Consider the following 19,187-nt stretch of genomic DNA (forward strand, 5'->3'; position numbering starts at 1 on the left):
GTTCGCTCTGGCGGGGACCAAAGTCAATGCCGTGAAAGCTTTTTATGATGACGCACTTCCGACACGACTCAAGCCCCCCGTAAAATCCACCAACTGTTTGTCTGACTGTCTGGCAGTGTCCCACCCCACCCCCCTTTAAGCCCAGTGCTTTTCCCCTTTGGTCAGCTCGTTGGTTCCTCTGCGGGCGTGCGCTTCAATTGCGACTTTTATGGCACATCAATCGTCGCAGTCATCCTTCGTTCCCGTCCTGTCGTCGCTCCATCGCCGGAGAAGCCGTTAACTTTTATTGATTTCAATGGCCCAGGATTTGCTCAGTGATTGTCCAGGCAGGCCACACACACAGGACAGGCCAGTGTCCAGGCCAGACCAGTGTCCAGCCGGCAGCTCATGAAAGTGCCTTCAACGCCTTTTGACTTAACCGCCACATCGCTTTGTCTTTCCTTTTGCAACTATCACTCCCTCCCCTCCCATCCCCTTTCCGCTGAAGGTCATTAAGTCAAGCTGTGGACATAAATAAGCCGCAGGACATTGAAAAACTTTCCTGTTTTCCTCGTTTCCTGTGTGGCCTTAAGGTGTTTGAGCCGGGCTTTGGAGTCGGCCTTTCTTTTGGGTCTATTAAAGTGCTGTTAAAAGTGGTTTTCAAAAGGGATTTGAATGAGTAATCAAAGTTAAAGGATTGCACAATGATAAAATGTGTGGGTTAACGAGGGATCAGAGGGATCTTTCGGTGGGAGATAAATGCAAAAAGGCAGATAGATGGGGAGCAGAGGAAATAGAGAAGGGAAGGGCTAGTGAGTAGATAATTCCATCAAGAAACAAAGAGGAACTTTGTGGGACGCGTCTGAAGCTGAGTAACTATTTTTATCGCGTTGAAACGAACTGATGAAAGATTCCTGCTTGAGCACCCATAAATCTTACCCTTATAGAAACCAATACGGAAAATTCACTCAGTCTCATCTAGTAATCCTTAACCTTGGGTAAAAATGTTACTGACTCAAAAAATTTCAAACTAAATCCCGCTGCCCTACAAAACAAAAAAATCTGCTCCAACATGGAAATTCGTTACTTCAACAACCCGTACCCAGACTTCCCCAGAAACGGCGATTTTTTGTTGGATGAAGAGCGCGTCAAGGACCTCATCTCCACGTACGTAAAGACCATTCTGGCAGAGTGTAAGCCGCAAGTTGAGGATCGTGGGGATGTGTATGTGGGCAATGCCGGCATAGCCTACATGTTCTGGAAGCTGCAGCACAGCGATCGCACCCGTCAGCTGTTCCCCACAGCCTTGCAGCATGCCGCAGATTTTATTGGCAAGGCCAAGGCCAATGCCGAGCGCTTCAGGAAACGTTCGTCCTTGCAGTGCTATTCCTTTTTGTGTGGCAATGCCGGGATCTATGCGGTGTCTGCCGCCATCTCTGCGGCACTCAACGACACCGAGGAGCTGTCCAAGGATGTGGCAAACTTCAAGGCTGCGAAGCCCAAGGGCAAAAGCGACGGCGGCTACGATGAGATGTTGGTGGGTCGAGCGGGCTATCTGTCCGGCTGCTACTGGCTGAATGACACGCTGCCCGGGCAGACTATCCCCGATGAGGATCTGATTTCCATTTGCCAAATGGTCGTGGCCAATGGCCGCGAGTACAGCACCAAGAAGCACTCGGCCCTGCCGCTGATGTACGAATTTCATGGCACGGAATATTTGGGCGCCGCTCATGGAGTCTGCGGCATCATGCACATGCTCCTAGAGAGTCCCTGGTTTAGGCAGCATCCCGGCATGGAGTCTACCGGAATGCCATTCGGACTCTCCACTCCCTCGGACGTGTTGCACGATGTCAAGCGCACCGTTGACTGTTTGCTGAGGTTGCAGGATGCCGAAGGCAACTTCCCTGTGGCCCTGGAGGATGGCAGCGAGCGGAGACTGGTGCACTGGTGTCATGGCGCACCTGGGATCGTCTATGTGCTGGCCAAGACTCATCTGATCTTCCAGGAGGAACGCTATCTGTTGGCCCTGCGCCGCTCTGCCGATTTTGTGTGGCGTCGCGGTGTCCTGCGCAAGGGTCCTGGTCTCTGTCACGGTGTCGCCGGCAATGGTTATGTTTTCTTGTTGCTCTTCCGTTTGACCCATGAAATGATGTACCTGTACAGAGCCCACAAATTCGTGGAGCTGCTGAGCAGCGAGGAGTTCAAGCAGAAGGCACGCACCCCGGATCGCCCACACAGTCTGTTTGAGGGCGTGGCTGGGACTGTTTGCTATTTGGTGGATTTGCTGCAGCCAGAGGAGGCACATTTTCCATTTATGGATGTTTTCCATTAGGAAAAACTCTACCCAACACTCCAAAAACACAGCACCCCTTCCAGTACTCAAGGGAAGTCTCCTTGGAGCTCTTCTTTTCTGCCTTAAATTAAGCCAGAATATTTGTCTTTAAGGCTCCCAGCTGAACATTTTCCCAGTCCGAGCTTGTCCTTCCTTGAGGTTCTTCCTTCACTTCATAAATTAATCAACAATTAAACAACAAAAAGCCTGATTATAATTTTCCTGGAAACATCGCTGGCGTCGAAAGTTCCTGGCATTTCTGTGGCTGCCAACTGGAAGGACATTTTCGGTGAATAAACATTGAACATTATTTCAAGAGCGAGCGCTCCTTGGAGTGTGTTCTGTGCTGAGTGCTGCATGTGTTTTGCCGTTGCAAGTAGTTTGTGTAGTGCATTGTGCTTGCCGCTTAGTGGTCGACTAATGCCGTAGCTTAGCAGGCAACCAGAAAAGGGTTCCTTTTGCCTGGTGTTTTGTGTAATTAACAGGGGCATTCAAAAGCTCCACCTTCATGCCCCACTCGCTGCTGGTCTGCAGTCTGCTTGCCTCTCTCTCGCACTGCGGTTGCCAGACACAGATTTCAAATTGAAATTTAGCTGAGGAAATGTTTGAATACATTTTCCCACTCATTTGCAGCAGTCAACAGACACACTCGGAGGTGCACAGACAGAGAGGAGTGATGGAGAGACAGTCACAGGCAGCTGCTAGTCGTCCGCTCTATTGCAACATGCAACATGTCAATTAGTCGCAAGTTTTCTACCATTTGCTTCTGTTGTTGGCCAACAGCTGCCAAATTTAATTTTACCAATCCTTGAACCCTGTGCTAGCTCTGCCCCAAACCTTCAGCTTGTTGCACAGAGATTCAAAGCATTTTCATGTCACTGCAACAAAAAAAAAGAGTGTGGCAAAGAGGCACAGGAAAAACAGCTGAAAACCAAGTGAAAACTTTTCAACATGTGTTGGCAAAAAGGCAAAAAATGTCGAAAGAAAACTCCTTAAAAGTTGTGTGTGGGTGGGGCGGGGGCCGGGGGCAGAAGCTGAGGCAGTTGGAAAAAGGTGCCAAGTGGCATGTGGCAAGTGGCAGGTAATAATCTATGCATGTGTGGGTGGACAAGTAGAAGTTTCTATGTGTGTGTGTGTGAGTGTGTGGGGGGTGAGCTTTTGGTCGACACTTGGCAGCACTTTACATTTATTGTGGCAGTGGCAAGGAGAAGAGAAGAAGTCACAGGACGCCGAGGCACGAGCTCCGAAGTGAGGAATGCATTTGAAAGTGCCTGTCATGGCAAAGCCAACAGAGAGTCCAGGGGCGGAAGGGGGGGTTGGCTGTAAGCTGTCTTAGTTGCTTATTATGCAACCCTCCAGTGCCGCCCAGCAGCAGCCCCAGAGCCCCACAGAGTCATCGTCGCCTGAGCGTGCGGAAATGAGCAGCTGTCTTGGCCTGCAACACACACTCTGTCGCTCTCTCTCTTCTTCCACTTCGCTTTCTCAGAGACTTTCCCCATGTTCAAGTTTAAGCCTGGCCAACAGCAGTTTCCCCTTCGACTCACTTGGCGCTAAGTAGTCGCGCAGCAGTCGAGTGCAATGAAATTTTAGCTGCAGCCTCCTAGAGCCTTCAGCTACTAAGTCAAACCCATACACAAACACACAAACACACAGGCACACACACTAGTGTCATAAGAGGAGGCAGCTGCAACTGCAAGCAGCAGCCATTTTTTATCATCATTTCCGGAACTCGTTGACAAACGGAAGCGACGAGCCGAAGTGCCAGCAGAGGCGAGAGGGAGAGGAGGGAGGAATGATGATTGTAAAAAGGGTGCAGAATAGGGGGAAGAGTGTGTAGTGCAGAGCTGTTTGGGGTGTTGCCACTCCAACTCTGCGACTCTGCAACTCTCCACTATCCACTCTCGAAACGGATATGACCGAAATCGCATGGCCATTGCTTATAATTTTACATTTGAAAACTACACTTTGGTGCCACTTTTACAGTTGTAAGTATGTGCTTACTTATACATCGAACGATGCGATTATACTGCTGCCACAGAAAGGCCAGCACAGAAAGGGGATGCGATACTCTGATGCATTTCAAATGTGCGACACTTTTGGGGCAAGATGTGAACTTTTTGGGTGCATCGCAGGCACTTCAGAGGGTTTACATTTTAGAGTTGGAAGTTACTGAAAATATGCTGAGGTTATGGTAGACTTTGGAATAAAAAGAAGATATATTTGAGGACATAGGACATAGACACAAAATTGCAACAGAAAAATATCGATTCGTTATCAAGGACATTTTAAAGCATTTCGTAAGTATAAAGTGTCTCTCTTAAAATGTGAACCATCTGCTAATTGATTTTATTTCATATTTCGGTTCACAAAGTTTGCTCTAAAAATACTCTGTAAATTCTTATATTTAAATTATAAATTCTCTATCGATATCTTCTCTCTTAATTCTCTCTTCAATTCTATTACCAATCACTCACTTCGACAACCTGTTAACCACACTCTTTTGTTATTTACTTATTATTTCTCCTAACAAAATCTATTATCCCTGCCATTATGTGAGTACCACGTGCTCCAAACACATCATTGCGTTGCGATTATTCTCGTATTAATTGTTCATGCCCCACTGAAAGCGACTTGCAAACTAGCGATAAAACAAAGTCATAAAACATCGATATCAATGAGCGCAGACGAAAAGTACCAGCCAGCAGCCTGCACTGGACTGGGCTCAAACCCACAAAATCTCTGGCTAATTTCTGGCCAAGGCAGCGCATTCGCTTGGTCAACCATGGTAGCTGTTAACACTTCTCCTGCTCCGAATTCTCCTCCGGTCCCTGTGCCTGTTCCGCCCCTGCCCGTACTTCCATTTCCTTTGGCCACTTGCTGCAGTAACTGGCATTTACTGGCATATCAGCAAATCCCATGCTCTCTGCCCGCCCTGCTTGTTGGGCATGGGACGCGCCGTTCGACAGGATTCACTCTGTATCTGTATGTGTATGAGCAAGTGTGTGTGTGTGTGTTTTTGGAGTGCTTTTTTTTCGCATTGACAGCAAATTCGAAATATATTTGCCCAGCATTTTTGGACGAGTGCAGGCTGGGCCCACGTTTTACACCACATTTTCGAAAGGCTTTCAACGGGTTGCCCCTCTTTTACCTCCTTTTCTGCCTCCTTCTCTGCCTCTTAGGCTCACTCTTATGCTCTGTCTGGCTCTTTCCCACTCACCGGTTTTGGCTGGCAGAGCTTGGAAGCTTGGAAATGTTTTTACTGCTGAATGGGTAATTTAGTATTTGGCAATTAGCTTTTGCTTTCGGCTCGTCGCTCTCCCGCTCTCCTTCACTCTCTTGGCTTGGCTCGGCTTGGCTTTCGTTCCGGTTGGTTTTTTCCTTGCCAGCTTAGTTTTGCTCTCTCTTTGGCTGGCTGTCTATGTGTCTCTTTTCTGGCACTTTTGCTTTAGTTTCCCATTCATTGGCACTTGCATTCTGCCGAGTCGTCGCTTGTTCGTTGCCTCGCTGCTTCATTTGTTTGTTTATCTGTTAAATTATGCAGTCGTCTATTAAGTGGCCGAGATTTATGTGACCAAACGCCACGTAGACACCAAGCCAGCCAACCAGCAGGAACAGAAGTAACAAAATGAAGGTGCAGGAGGAGCAGCAAAAGAAGTAGAAAAGGGAGTAGCAAATGGGGTAGCAAATAGCACTTGAAATCAGCGTCAGAAAAGGATATATTCTTATAGAGGCTATTATGATTTATTCTAGAATCCTTTCTGAAATTGGATCCCCAGCAACGCTGACCAAAAGCCACATTTTCATTCGTTTTCCCACTCGCAGTTATTCATTTGGTTTATTCATAATTATTATAATAAAACACATAAATTCCATGGCCCCATATAAATGATTATACACATTGTGCTGCTATAAGTATTTACTAAATGTACGATTGTGTGGGGTTATGGCACAATATATAAAATTTGTTTTCCACTTTTCTTTTTTTTTGTCATTTGCAATTATTTTGCCATGTTGGCCACGGCTTTGTTCCCGCTGTCATTTCATTTTGTTTACGCTTCATTAAATATTATTGAAATGCTGCAATTAATTGCGTAATTGTTATTTTATGTCACAGCAACGGACTGGCCACGAGGGGCAGGCACGAGGCAGAGTCGCTGGCGGAGTGGCTGCAGGCAGTAGGAGTGGAGAGAGGCAACCACTGTTTGAGGCACTTTAAGCACTTGACACAACAGCCGGTGGCCCAGAAACAGTTGCCCTTTGGCCGAGAATACTATCCTCTCAGTCATATTTGTCTCTCTTTCACTCTCTCTCTCTCTCTCGCTCTCTGTTCTGACCATTAACATGGCGCGCCCTGAGGGCCATTTTGCTGGCCAACAAATTGCACATAAAATTAAACACAAATAACTCGTAAAATTATAAAATTGTTGCATTGAATGTACAATAAAATGCACACGCAAAGTGCAACAACTATGTAATTAGCTGCCAAATCAACAAGCGCGCAAATTATCAGTTAAAATAGTCGCATAAAAAAGCACAAAAAAATATATAACGAAATGGCAACAAAAAACCACGGAAAAATGAAACCAACAAAAAATATTAACAAAAGTTGATCACGCAATGGGGCATGGATTGGGTTCTTAAGATGAATGATGGGACTCATATATACCCTAAATGGAGTAAATAATTGTTACTTTTGCTATGTGGAATACAGAAAATATTTGATCTGCTCGCCTTCACTGACCAAACATTGAGAGAAACACTCAGCAAAGTGCAATCACAATCCCAGTGGGCACTCAGCAGAATTGTTTTTGCTTTACTCAAACCCAAAGAGACGACAAAGAGGAAACCATGAAAAATTGTTTTTGCAATTTACATTTTGTCTCTGCGCTAGCCGTTGATCTGGCCCGAGCAGGTAAACGGCAGCAGCCCAAGCTCAAGCAAGCAACCTTTTTGAAGCTCAAATATGTAGCTCTCTCGTTCGCACTGCAGCGATGCTCGAGTTGCCATGCGTGGGGGTGAAATGCACAAAAGCTGAGACGCGGTGCCTAGCTGATCGCAGTCAGCGATTACCGAGTAATCAATAGAGTATACTCGACTGTCTCTTCATGCAGCACTATATTCCGTAAAATATATTACTCTTTATACTCCTTATACACCAAATCATATAAAACAAATGAGACACTTAAAAACACGCACGCACACAGTTTAGACAAACCTAGCAAGAGCTATACCCAGCACAACCCCTGCCCTGCAACCACTAAAGGGTATCCAACCGCACTCACATGCACACAAGCACAAAGAGAGAGATTAAAATAAAAGCAAGCGGCAGTAATAACACACATATTCGTGCCGTCTATCCGTCCGTTCGTCCGTCTGTCCATTGCATGTAAGTTGGCCCAGTTTGAGGTTACATTTCGGACGTTGAACAATTGCCTGACATTTCACTTAGCCCGAGCCTCAACACATTTCACTTTTTACACTCATTTCAATGGGAATTAGTCTTAGTTCTGCTGTTACTGCTAAGTACTGCTACTAAGGGGAAAAAGTATACAAAATGTGGCAGTAAATCAAAAGAAGAATGTTGAGCGGGTGGCGGGGAACTCGTTGTGCCACCCAAAAACCATTTGTCAAGCGTCAACAAGCGCGCTGACAAGTGAGAAGCGGATGGGCCAACGGTACCGGCACCGGCACCCCACACCATATCACTTCAAAGGGTCAAGCAACAACAACCCAGCGACACCCATTGGCCCCTTCATTCTTTATTTCTGTAGAGTTTGTCGGGTAAAGCGATTTAATTTCATTATTAAACAATGGGCGACAAAGTGGCAGCAGATTTCATTTATGGCCCGCCCGTTTGCCACACGCGATGTGCACCACTGCCGAGCCCCTAACCCCCCAGAGGCGAAACCTCAACCTCAATCTTACATGTGAAAAGACTGACCGGACCGGACCGGACCAGTCCAAACCCTGTCCTGCCTCAACTAATTTCACATTGAAGCTCGACAAGAGCACGCAAGCCTCCAGCCCCCGGTAGGATGGCCCGGGAGGAGGTGTGTCAGTCAGTGGTCAGGTCAACGTTGACGCATTGCCCAGGAACCAGATAATTAAGCATAATGACAGAAATATTATATAGCACTTGCAGCACTTGCTTGATAGATGGCCCTGGCCCCCGCAACCGGAGCTCAGCGCACTGACGTCAAGTGAACGGGGAGCGGAGAGCGGAGAGGCGGCACTATGAAATATGGCCACAGATGACACAGGAACAACCAATTTGTGTAGGCCAGGTCGGGTAAGCGGGTCTACTAAGACGTAGAGTGGGTTGTAAGTGATGGGGCATAAGCAATGATTGAAGTGGGGGATGGGGTAGAGCAGAGACTGTCCGAGCACAAGGGAAATATCTAAAGGGTTTGGCTTGGAACTGTATGGTATGGAACTGTAAAACTCCTAAAAATCTATAAAAAATCTCCGGATACACTTTGATTTTCTCTAGATATGATTTCGATAATTGCTTTTCTAGAGAATTGTCTAGGGCGTTGTCTACACGAAAGCAATTCCATTAATAAATCTTCAAATAACATTCAGCCTTTGAATGCCAAAGAGAACGCCTAAAAATGCTATTAAAAATTATCTAAAATTATGAATTATGCCTTCCCATTCCAAACCCGCTTTACCTTTCCAAAATCCTGAGATATTTCCCCCATCGCAGCACCAGAATTATCATTTTTCCACCAACCAAAAAAGGTGTTCAATCTAATTTCGTTAAAATACATAATTTTTAATGCTGTGAAGTCCCGACTTCTAATTTATGCACAGGCTTTGGTGGAAAAAAAGCCCCGAAGCTTAAGCCGTTTACATAATTTATTGACCGTGCTGTACGGCAGAGACAAGACCCCTCCTCCGCTCTACCTTTTGAAAAGGGAAGGGAAGGGAGGCCCCGCAACAGAAGCTCAACCTATAGCCTGAATTTGAAGCCCTCAAAGTAAATAATAAGCCAAATGGATGTGGCACGTGCAATGGCAGCAGCAGTAGCTCTCGCCACTGCCTAGAGGAGGGTTCAAAGGTGACAGAGAGAGAGCGAGAGAGATACTGGAGAGAGACTGGAGGGTATGATGTAGGTGAGCGCGATCCCAGGCGTTAATTGACAGTAATTTTATTAGGTAAATGAGCGGTAGATGCCGTGTAGCTGCCATGGAGCCGCTGCTGCTGCTGCTGCTGCCGGAGCAATGGAGCCACGGAAACGCGCTCAGCAAACTCGTAAATATTTAACAAATTATGCGATTTTAATGAGCTGGAAAAGTGCAAATCACTGGCGGCTTTCTGGTTGCTGTCCCCCACGCTCAAACGCGACCATGAATGGAAATTAATATGGTGAAAATATATGTAAATATCCGAGTATGTATTTATATTAATTGAAAAGCGGTTCCTGGGAATTGGTTTATTCTGTATGTAAATTGGGATGGTAACAATCAGAGAGAAGGACTCTTCATTCTCTCTCTCATCCAATTAGGATTCCAGCGGCTGTGGGACACAAATTGGGGCACACAGACACACGCACAAAACAAAGCAATGACAGCCGCTCTTCAGCCCAGAAATACCTCAACGAATGTCAATTTGTGACTCCACTTGCCATTCGTAAAGTTCGCAATGTTTCCACCCACAACACAAAAAAAACCCCAGCCACCCCCTTTGGCAAAGTTTGGCAACAACTTTGGGACATTTGGGATGCAAGCTTGGGCATGGGTTGGACGGTAGACCAGCCAGCGACAGTCACAATTGTTGTCAGACATTTTCATGCGAGAGCTCATAACATTTTATGCACAAAATAAATTTGCATGTTGCACTTTTGAATAATCGCACGCCGCTGACAAACAACTGGCTGCCAAAATCGTTCGCCTGGAAATGTTATACGCCCCGGAGGCACACAGGGCTACATCCATACATAGATCCCACAGCAAAAGCACTAAACGAACTGGGAGAGGTGGTGTAATCCGTATACAGACTAGAAGATACCCTGTGCGAAGATTACATTCGCACGATGAGGGACAAATGACCATAAAGCTACTGCATGTGGACGCAACCGAGTATACCCCATGAGCACTCGGTAATCGCTACCTGCGATCAGCTAGGCACAGCGGCTCAGCTTTTGTGCATTCCTTCATCCACCCCCAGGCAGAGCAACTCGAGCATCGCTGCAGCGCGCTGCAGTGCGAACGGGAGAGCTTCAAAAACGTTGCTTGCTTGAGCTTCGGTGTCTTGCTTTCTACCTGCTTGGGACAGATCAACGACGACTGCAGAAACCAAATGTCAATTACAAAAACAATTTTTCGCTTTGCCTTTGACAATAGCAACAACACTATCGCTGCCTAGTATTTACATGTTTTCATGTACAATGTATATTGAGTGCTGATGTTTGCTCTGTGACTCGAGGCAATTGAAGACATTAAATGGATTACAAGCTGCTGAGACAGTTCCAGCTCTGCTCTCCGCACAAACCAGCACACCCTTTGTCCTACAGGGTACACTCCCCATCCACACTGAACAAAGCCAAACTGAATAGCCTGTAGTGGAGTGTCATGGCATGGCGCCAGTTGGCTGAAAGAAGCGGCTCTCTCTCTGGAGCAGAAGGAGCAGGACCTGCATCAGGATTAGGGATACGGATAGGGATAGGGGTAGTGTATCTTTAGCCTGAAGCGGCCCAGAACCAGACACGTAAATTCGGACGGAGCAAGGCATGTCCCAGACATGCCCAACCCAAAAGGACGACATCGACAATGACAACTATGAGGCTTGGGGAGGGGCGACAACATCCTTGCATGAATGAAGCAGCAAGAGCAGCAGCAGCATCCAAAGCCTCCACAGCAGGAGCAGCATCTGATACCCAAATGAAATGCCATTAATTTGGCAAATGAATGCGGTTGCGTTGACTGGAATGACTGACAGAGAGAGGGACAGAGACACGGAGCCCCATATCAACAGATCCACAGATCCAGAGACAGACGAGACAGAGACGCAAGCGGAGACGAAGACTTTTACTGTTACTCCAGTAAACCAGTAAAGTCACTCAGACATCCACTCCACTTTACAGCAATTACCCTGACAACAAGTGTAAGCAAATTTGAACTCTACTGCGGCCAGAGGGAAATCTTTAGTTGATTAAATATTATTCTACTACCAAAGCCAAGAAGCGTCCGTGTCCCTCTTTTGTGTGAACAAGTTTTAAGTTTTTAAGGGATTGAAGGAGGGTAAATGAGTAACAGGAAATGTTTTGCTACTTTCGGCATCTACAATTTCAATGGCAATTATGCTGGAACTGCTTTGGATTCCTCTTAAAAGCTTAAAAAACTGTTTCAAACAGTCAAAAAAAGTTACTTTTATTTTAAAACACAGCTAAAAATATTTCCCCAACTTAAAGTGGTAATTTCTAATACTAATTTTAGGTAAAGTAAGTAATTTTGGAAGCCACAATATTTGTAAGGATTTTTCTCATCCCGAAATAAATCAATAAAAATCTATAACTTAAGCTCTAGCCAAAAATCTATTAAGAAATATTCCAAAACACTTTCTCTGCAATTGCCCAGCATCCATGCCCCAGCCCCAACCCTCCTCTGGACAACCCAATTTAATGACTTTACATTGATCCCGGAAAAGGAACCAAGCCATACCCAAAGGACCCTTAAAAATGAAATTAATTTTTATGCTGACGCAGAACTCCAAAGAGTGAGAGACATAGAGGAACTGCAGAAGAAGAAACCGTAGGAAAAAAAACTGCAGCATCGTCAAAGCATAAAAATTGAGCAAGAAAAAAACTTCCAGCAAACGATTTTGGGATGCACATAAAAATTCAACCAGAAGCCAGCAAAAAAAACTTGAAAATGGTTCAAGAAAAAAGCATAAAACTGATGGATTTACGAACAAACCATTTTGCAGGGGATTGCCCCTCCATGCGACATTTCTCTCTAGCTGAGAGAGAGAGTGGTTCTGGCTGGGGCATGCCACCAAATAATAATAGTTTTTCACTTGTTCAGTTTGACCGCCAGGGCAGGCAGGCAGCGCCAGTCCGAGCATTGAGTTTATGTGACAAACGTGACTTCGGCGACAATTGCTCGGCTTTCACAGAGAACATCACGAGTACAGTCAGCGTCGCGCTGCCAGGGTTGTCGCCTTTTTTATGGCCCCCCACAATAAAGCGGAGCAATTGAGCGTCTTAAAGTGTCGCCCAAGTGCATTTAAATCACACACTTTGCGACCATTTGCCGTAATTTGACTTTAAATGTTATGGCCAAGAGGTTGATTCCCATCCACCACCCCCACCTCTTGGTAGTTTCCTAGTTGTCGAGGCGTTCTGGCCTGTACGCCATTTTATGGCCAATGTCTGGCCGCAAAAATGTGAACCAAAAAAAAAATGTATATAAAAAAGCATAAATTTGATGTACATGTCGATTATGTGCCAAAAACCACACAAAGCCATCAACCTTTTGACCTTGCCTAAATGGGAATATTCACGAGAATAGAAATATGCAAAAGGGCAGAGAATTTAGAAGTTAAGTTAATGTTTTGATACTTCTTTCAGATAAAATATTGGATAAGGTTAAATGAGGAAAAACGTAGATTTTTAATGTATAATTTGCATAATTTTGTACAAATTTGTTATCCCTGCATTATGTTCAGCAAGAAGCTGTTTTAATTATATTTAAACTTCGTTTTTTTATACAATTTAACCCCAATCAAGACCCTACCTTAAACCCCTTTCACTTTCGATGTAACAACCTTAAAAGACAAATCCCACATACCCTTAACGAGTGACAGCTTCCACACTTTCGATCCCCGTTTAAAGCTTAATGAATTTAAAATGGTTTGCCGCCTGCCACATGCCACAGAAATAAAACAGAAATGCTCATAAAAATTGATTTCTTGCATCAAACAAAAGGGTGGAAATAAATACAAAAAAGAAAAACAACTTCACAATTTAAATAATATTCAGCTGAGCTTTCTGCCGACACAGTCACTCCACACAGTATCCATCCACACATATGGATTACATATGGGGAATCGTTGGGGCTTAATATGCTAGTTATAGAGAGGAGCAACGCGGGGGGTCAACAGCAACGAACAAAAAAAATGTGGCCTACCAAAGTGGAAGCGTGCGACGGGTGCGAAATGTGGCAAAAATTTAAACTCAAGTACGGAAAAATACAACAACAAAATGAGTGAAAAAAGTGGTTAAAAGTGGTTTTAAAATATATATCCATGGTTCGGTTATAATTGAAATGAATACAATGGAGAGATGCGCTGGCAAAAGCAGGCGCGTGGGAGAGAGACAGCGTGGGAGAGGCGCTAAATAATATTCGAGGGTAAGAGGCTATATGAGAGGATTTCTGCACTCGTTTTCCAGCCATGATTGGAAGCCCTTATGCGGAAATCGATGAGTGGAAATGGGAGTGGAGTGGAGAGGGGAGCAACAGCAATCAAGCTTGTTAATTGGCAAAATTCTCGCTGCCAAATGGGAATTTACACCGAAATTGTATCAGAAGAGTGTAAGGAATTTAAAATATAAAGCATAAAAGATTAACCAATCAAAGTGGGCAGGTCCTTGAGAATGAAACGAAATCAATTAAAGCATATTTAAAGGGGAAATACATTGTGTATGGAGTTTGAAGGGGAATCAATTATGGGGTATTAAAGCTACTTTCAATTGCTGTTATGTTTATTTTTTAAAATAAATCCTCAAAATTCTTGGAGTTCATATTATTCCCAAGAGCTAAGCCTCAACCTTTTAAGTACATTTATTTATTCACAATTAAGGCTTTACTTCATATTATTATTAATTGATTTCCGTTTACAAACTTTCAGCTGCATTTAAATTCCCCTTTCCCCCTCGCTCCACAAATTCCCATCCACTTAAATGAGAAATATCCACAAAGTATTATTTGCCCAAAGCCTCTCAAAAAGCTCTAACCATTAATTTCAATTTGATTTTCTGCTCCTCCTTGAAGCTGGCAGATAGATAGATAAATTTCCCTGGCAGACGAACAGAAGTTCCTTTATAGTTCAATTAATTTTTAACTGCCAATAAAATATTGTTCCCTCCCCGCCATAGACTGACATCAAGATAATGCTGCTCTATCTATAGCTAATTTGCGTTCCTTTAAAGATGGAATGGAGTGGAGTCTGTGGCAAAGGAACGAGACGGGTATTCAAATATGGCGCCTGCTGCTGCTGCCGCTGCCGCAGCCGCTTAAGTGCCTCTGCCATGGCCATAACTGTGCACTATACTCGTATACTGGTAGTAGCCGTTGGCGGAGCAACAAAAGCCGCCGCTGACATGCCGCTTATTATTTATGTATTTTAATAACAGGCAGACGACGTCGCGACAGCGCAAAACCAAAGAGGATGTACAGCACGGGCAGAGGGGAGGCAGTGGAGGGCTGGACACCAGCGGAATGAAGTACAATGGCCGACAGGCTACAAAATGGACATTGGTTAATGCGACAGCTGCTGCTGCCTGCCGTTGCTGCTGCGGAGAGATTGAAAAACCAGAGCAGCGGCAAACAACAACAAAAAAGAAAAGAAACAAGAAGAGAGAAGAAGGAGAGAGGCAGAACTTCGGATGCTCTTTAAATATTAAACATATAAATATAAATAAATATTCATATTTTGTGTTAGAAAACAATTTAATTTGGCAGCTTTTCCGTTTGGTTGCTATAGGAAACAGTAAAACACAGACCAAAGGAAAACTATTAGAAAAATGCTAGAGAACACGACAATGAAATATATTCTGAGACCGCAATAGAACATTAAAGGGAAATACAATAAATTCGGAGTCGTTGTAAAGCCTCAAAGGGCGGCTGAATGATACACAAGCTGCTAAGGAACTGTTGCCAAGGCCAGATGTGTCTAGGGGACAAAGTTTCCATGGAAAATGTTGCTAAAGATACGGTACCATCAACAAAGCTGCCGCTGAGCGATCTTTTTGGAAAGGAAAACTATGAAAAAATATCAAAATCCCCGCTAGGAAGTAAACAAAAAACTGATTTGCAATCCAAAGCCCACATAAGGCCTCAAATTCATGGTTACCCTCCTCTACAAGTGTAAAAAAGTCACATCATAATAAGAGTCAGAGAGAGTCAGTGCAAAAACACAGAGAGAAAGCAGAGACAAAGGAAATGCTCTCGCATTGCTACTGCCTGCCTGCTGCCAGCTGGAAAACCACTCACCACGACGTATACTTAATGTGAAGCGCGACTTGAACTTAAAACTCAAGTGGGGAAAACTTAATTGAAATGTTATCCACAGCTTCTATGGTTATTTATCCATATAAAAATGCATTTTTAAAGCGTATTTTCCATGCAGAAGGACTGCCTCCCCACTCATTGCATAATTAATGCTCTGGATTTTAAATGTACATCTACAATGCCGTTACATGATGCTCCAGTGATGCCCGTGTCGATGTCCATGCCATGGGATATGCCAGGACTTACAGCTGCGACTGCTGATGCGCATTAAGTGGGGGGGCAGGACAGCGGTAGAACACGGGCCAAACGCTGCTGCTGATTAACCACAGTCAGGCGGATATAAATGCCATATATATATACATACACCCTTCATATACATATGTAGATATACATTCATATCCATTTCGTTTTGCAAGTTGAAGCTGAAGGTGAGACAGAAGCTGCTGTCTCTGGTGTCGCCTGTTTTCCCTGCTCTGCGACGGCTTAATGAAATTATCATTTTCATTTTCATTTTCAGTTTTCAATTTTAAGATTCATTGTCTTGCGGGCCACTGTGAAATTTATGGAAAATTTCAGCAAATTTATAGCGAATGCGGAATGCTCTACAGGCGAAACAAAGCAGAAACTGGAGAGTGAAATTGTCTTGCCTGGAGAACCTTTTCTTGGTCTCTCCATTTTCATATGCAATTTTCTTATTGAATTTAAGGGCTCAGTGATTATGCTCTAAGGGCGAAAACTCATTTGTTAACAGATTAACACAAACAAAAGGTTTAATTTGCCCAAAACTGTGTTAATGGAAAACCAGAGAAGAGGATTGCCATTGAAAGGCAACGAATTTGTGGTAATAATATATTTAGGGTTGGAATTTCAGTGATTTCAATGGCCAGCAATTGATAAGTAAAGTGTTTAATGTATGTTGAAGCGTATTTGATGTCCTAATTTGTGCTTAAGTCTCAGTCAAAGCGTAAATTGTTCATCAAAATATTATTTTCCTAATCCTAAATTTTCCTTAGATTTTTATCGTATTTATCTGGAATTTTTGAAAATTATTTCCTTGCTTTTCTCATTAAATTATTGTCCTCCTGCTGCATTTCTCGTATTTAAAATGGTCCACCAGCAGCTGGTTGGCGTGAAAAATAAATGAAAAGCATACGCAGTGCCATGCTTATTGTCCCATTCAGTACCACCCCTCACTCCCCCCGTCGCTCCAGCCCAACTCATTGCCAACCCGCAGCGAAGGAGAGCGCGAGCGAGAGAAAAAAAACTGCATAGAAATTAAGCATACGCAGCGTGGTACGTTGAAGTCGCTCGCTGTTGCTGCAAGCGCTACAGTTGCAAGCAGATGTTGTTGCTGCTGTTGTTGTTGTTGTTGCTGCTGCTGTTGTTGCTTTTGTGCGTTTTTAATGAGCAACAGCAAGCAGCAGGCAAGGCTGACTACAGCTCGAAAATTTCTTTCGCCTTAGTCGATATTCATGCATAAACATTCAGAGGCTGCCTTGGGCCTGCACAGCACAGCACAACACTCTGATTGTAGCAACTACATGTGTACTGTGTACTGTGTGTGCGTGTGTGTGTACCGTTGCCATAACATTAATTTTGTTAATTAAAAGTTTTCGCACTGCTTTAAAGTTGACTGCCAGCTGTTACTATCAGGCGCAGTCCCCGTCGGCCTTGCAACACTAAGGCAAGGCAGATGTGTCGCCCACACATAGAGAGTCAGATAGAGGGAGCGAGACATAGAGATAGATAGACACACACATGAGGCAGCCTCCTGCTCCACAGGGAACGAGAATCGAGCACCGACTTTGCTCCAATCCAAAAAGACAACTTTTAGTTGCAACCAAAACTTTTCCCCAAACAACACTTGTCGTCATCCTCTCTTCGTTTTCTATTCTTTTGTAATTTTTAGCTTTGCTGATTATTATTTTGTGCCCACAAATCTTTAAAGTACTTTTTTCGAGCACTTTTTAAGGGCTTTGGCATTGATCAGCAAAATATTTTGGGCAAAACTTTGCATGGAACATGGAAATAAATGGAAAACCACAGCAAAGGAAAGCAAAAACTACATAAATATTGAATCAATTTATTAGAGAAAAGTGTGTCCAAGGGGAAAGAGCACTAGGATTGTTTCTTGGTTAAAAGTGGAAACTTTTGTGTATTGGTGAAGGGTCTAAAATGTTTGAAAAACTGTATTTTATAAATGAAAATTTGTCTCTTTCTTTCCAAGTGAACGAGGAGAAGAATTTGATTGTCTGAAAGTGGATTAAAAATAACCCAAAAAGACGAACTAAACATCTAATAAATCTTGGAACTGTTCTTCACTTGACTTTGGTACAAGTTTTTCTTAAAATTTCGGGAGAGACTTTCTATCTTCGGGCAGGACCCTGTGAAAAGTGGAACCTTTTGAAAACCTTAAAGTAGCTTCAGCTCCCGTTCCAGCCTCAGCTCCTGCCCACTTTGGGGCTCCCGCTTTTATCCATTGCCATTGTTGCTGTCTCCCCTGTATTGCTGTTTTGGATGCGTTATTGCCTTTGACAATGTCACAATGCCATCGACAGTTTCCGCCATAATTTTTCGTTCTTTTTTTGCTGGCCCCTTTGCTGGCATCAAACTGGAAAACTTTCAGCCGCTTGCCGCGCGCTTTGTTGTCGAATCGAAAGTGCTGCATGTGGCATGGGGATATGGGCTGCCATATGCGGAGAGTGGAACTGCGGCAAGTGAGTGGTGAGGGGGAGGGGGTTATATTTTATGAGCTCCTTTGGCACTCTCTCTGATGGCCCAGTCATTTGCACAAGTCGTGACATACTAACACGCTTCCCGAGGTCGTTCGGGCGGCCGCAGTAGGAAGAGGATGAGGGCCAAAAGGGTGGAGTGGAGGCTGCAGAAGGGCAGAGAGAGTGCCGCTGGAAGGCAAAGTGTCGAATGCCGCCAGCTTGCCTGCCGCGTTGTTCTCTTTAGCATCTCATCTTGGGCGGGTTTGTCTTTCTTTAGGGATACTCTTTTTGGAGAGTATATTTTTAATCACTTGATGAAGGTGTTTGTTTATCAATCGTACCCATGTTTTCCAGTATTTTCCTAGTATTTTTAATGGTATTTTGTCTAAAACGATTTTCTGAAATCATCTGAAAATATTTCTAGATTTTTCGAAGACTTCTTTTCGGAAACTTTTTTCTGCTGTACTATTTTTATATTTTTTAGTTTTATTTCAGGAATTTATCTAATATTATTTCCATATTTTGTTCGTTCTTTGACACAGAAAAGTAAGTGTAAATCACACAGTGGAAACCTTTAGGGTATCCCTTAGCATTCCTCCAGTGTATCCTCACTCTCGACCTCTCGCAGGGTATCTTTTCTTGCTTGTTTTTTCTTTGCCTTTCCTTTATTTTGTTGTATGTGTATGTGTATATGCAAAGCGGCCATAAAATTTGCAAAAACTTTTAATGGTTCATAAAATATTTAACGTAATGGCGGCCAAACGGGCCAAACCCGGTTAAAGAGGCGAAAAGACCAAGAGGTCAGCAGGCTATGAAGACCGACCCATGGCTTCAGGCGCCCGGGCACCACACCCCAGACCAAGGGGCTGGGCTGGGCTGGACACAGAGCGAAAAGAAAGAGGAGTGGACCGCCCAAAAAAAGAGATTTGT

The 19,187-nt window shown here is 44.1% G+C and overlaps 1 protein-coding gene across 1 annotated transcript; it reads left to right on the forward strand.

Annotated features, from left to right (window-relative positions):
- Positions 1 to 982: 982 nt before the first annotated feature.
- On the forward strand, positions 983 to 2,346 carry LOC117900500 (lanC-like protein 3 homolog). Its single transcript, XM_034810889.1, has one exon. The coding sequence runs from the start codon at positions 1,052 to 1,054 to the stop codon at positions 2,309 to 2,311; it is 1,260 nt and encodes a 419-aa protein (XP_034666780.1). The 5' UTR covers positions 983 to 1,051; the 3' UTR covers positions 2,312 to 2,346.
- Positions 2,347 to 19,187: the final 16,841 nt, after the last annotated feature.

Source organism: Drosophila subobscura, chromosome U, assembly GCF_008121235.1.
Source record: "Drosophila subobscura isolate 14011-0131.10 chromosome U, UCBerk_Dsub_1.0, whole genome shotgun sequence".
Classification (NCBI taxonomy): Eukaryota; Metazoa; Arthropoda; class Insecta; order Diptera; family Drosophilidae; genus Drosophila; species Drosophila subobscura.

Bases quoted from the DNA above. Each gene is read 5' to 3' on its own strand.
- LOC117900500 (XM_034810889.1), top strand. From the start codon at position 1,052: ATGGAAATTCGTTACTTCAACAACCCGTACCCAGACTTCCCCAGAAAC.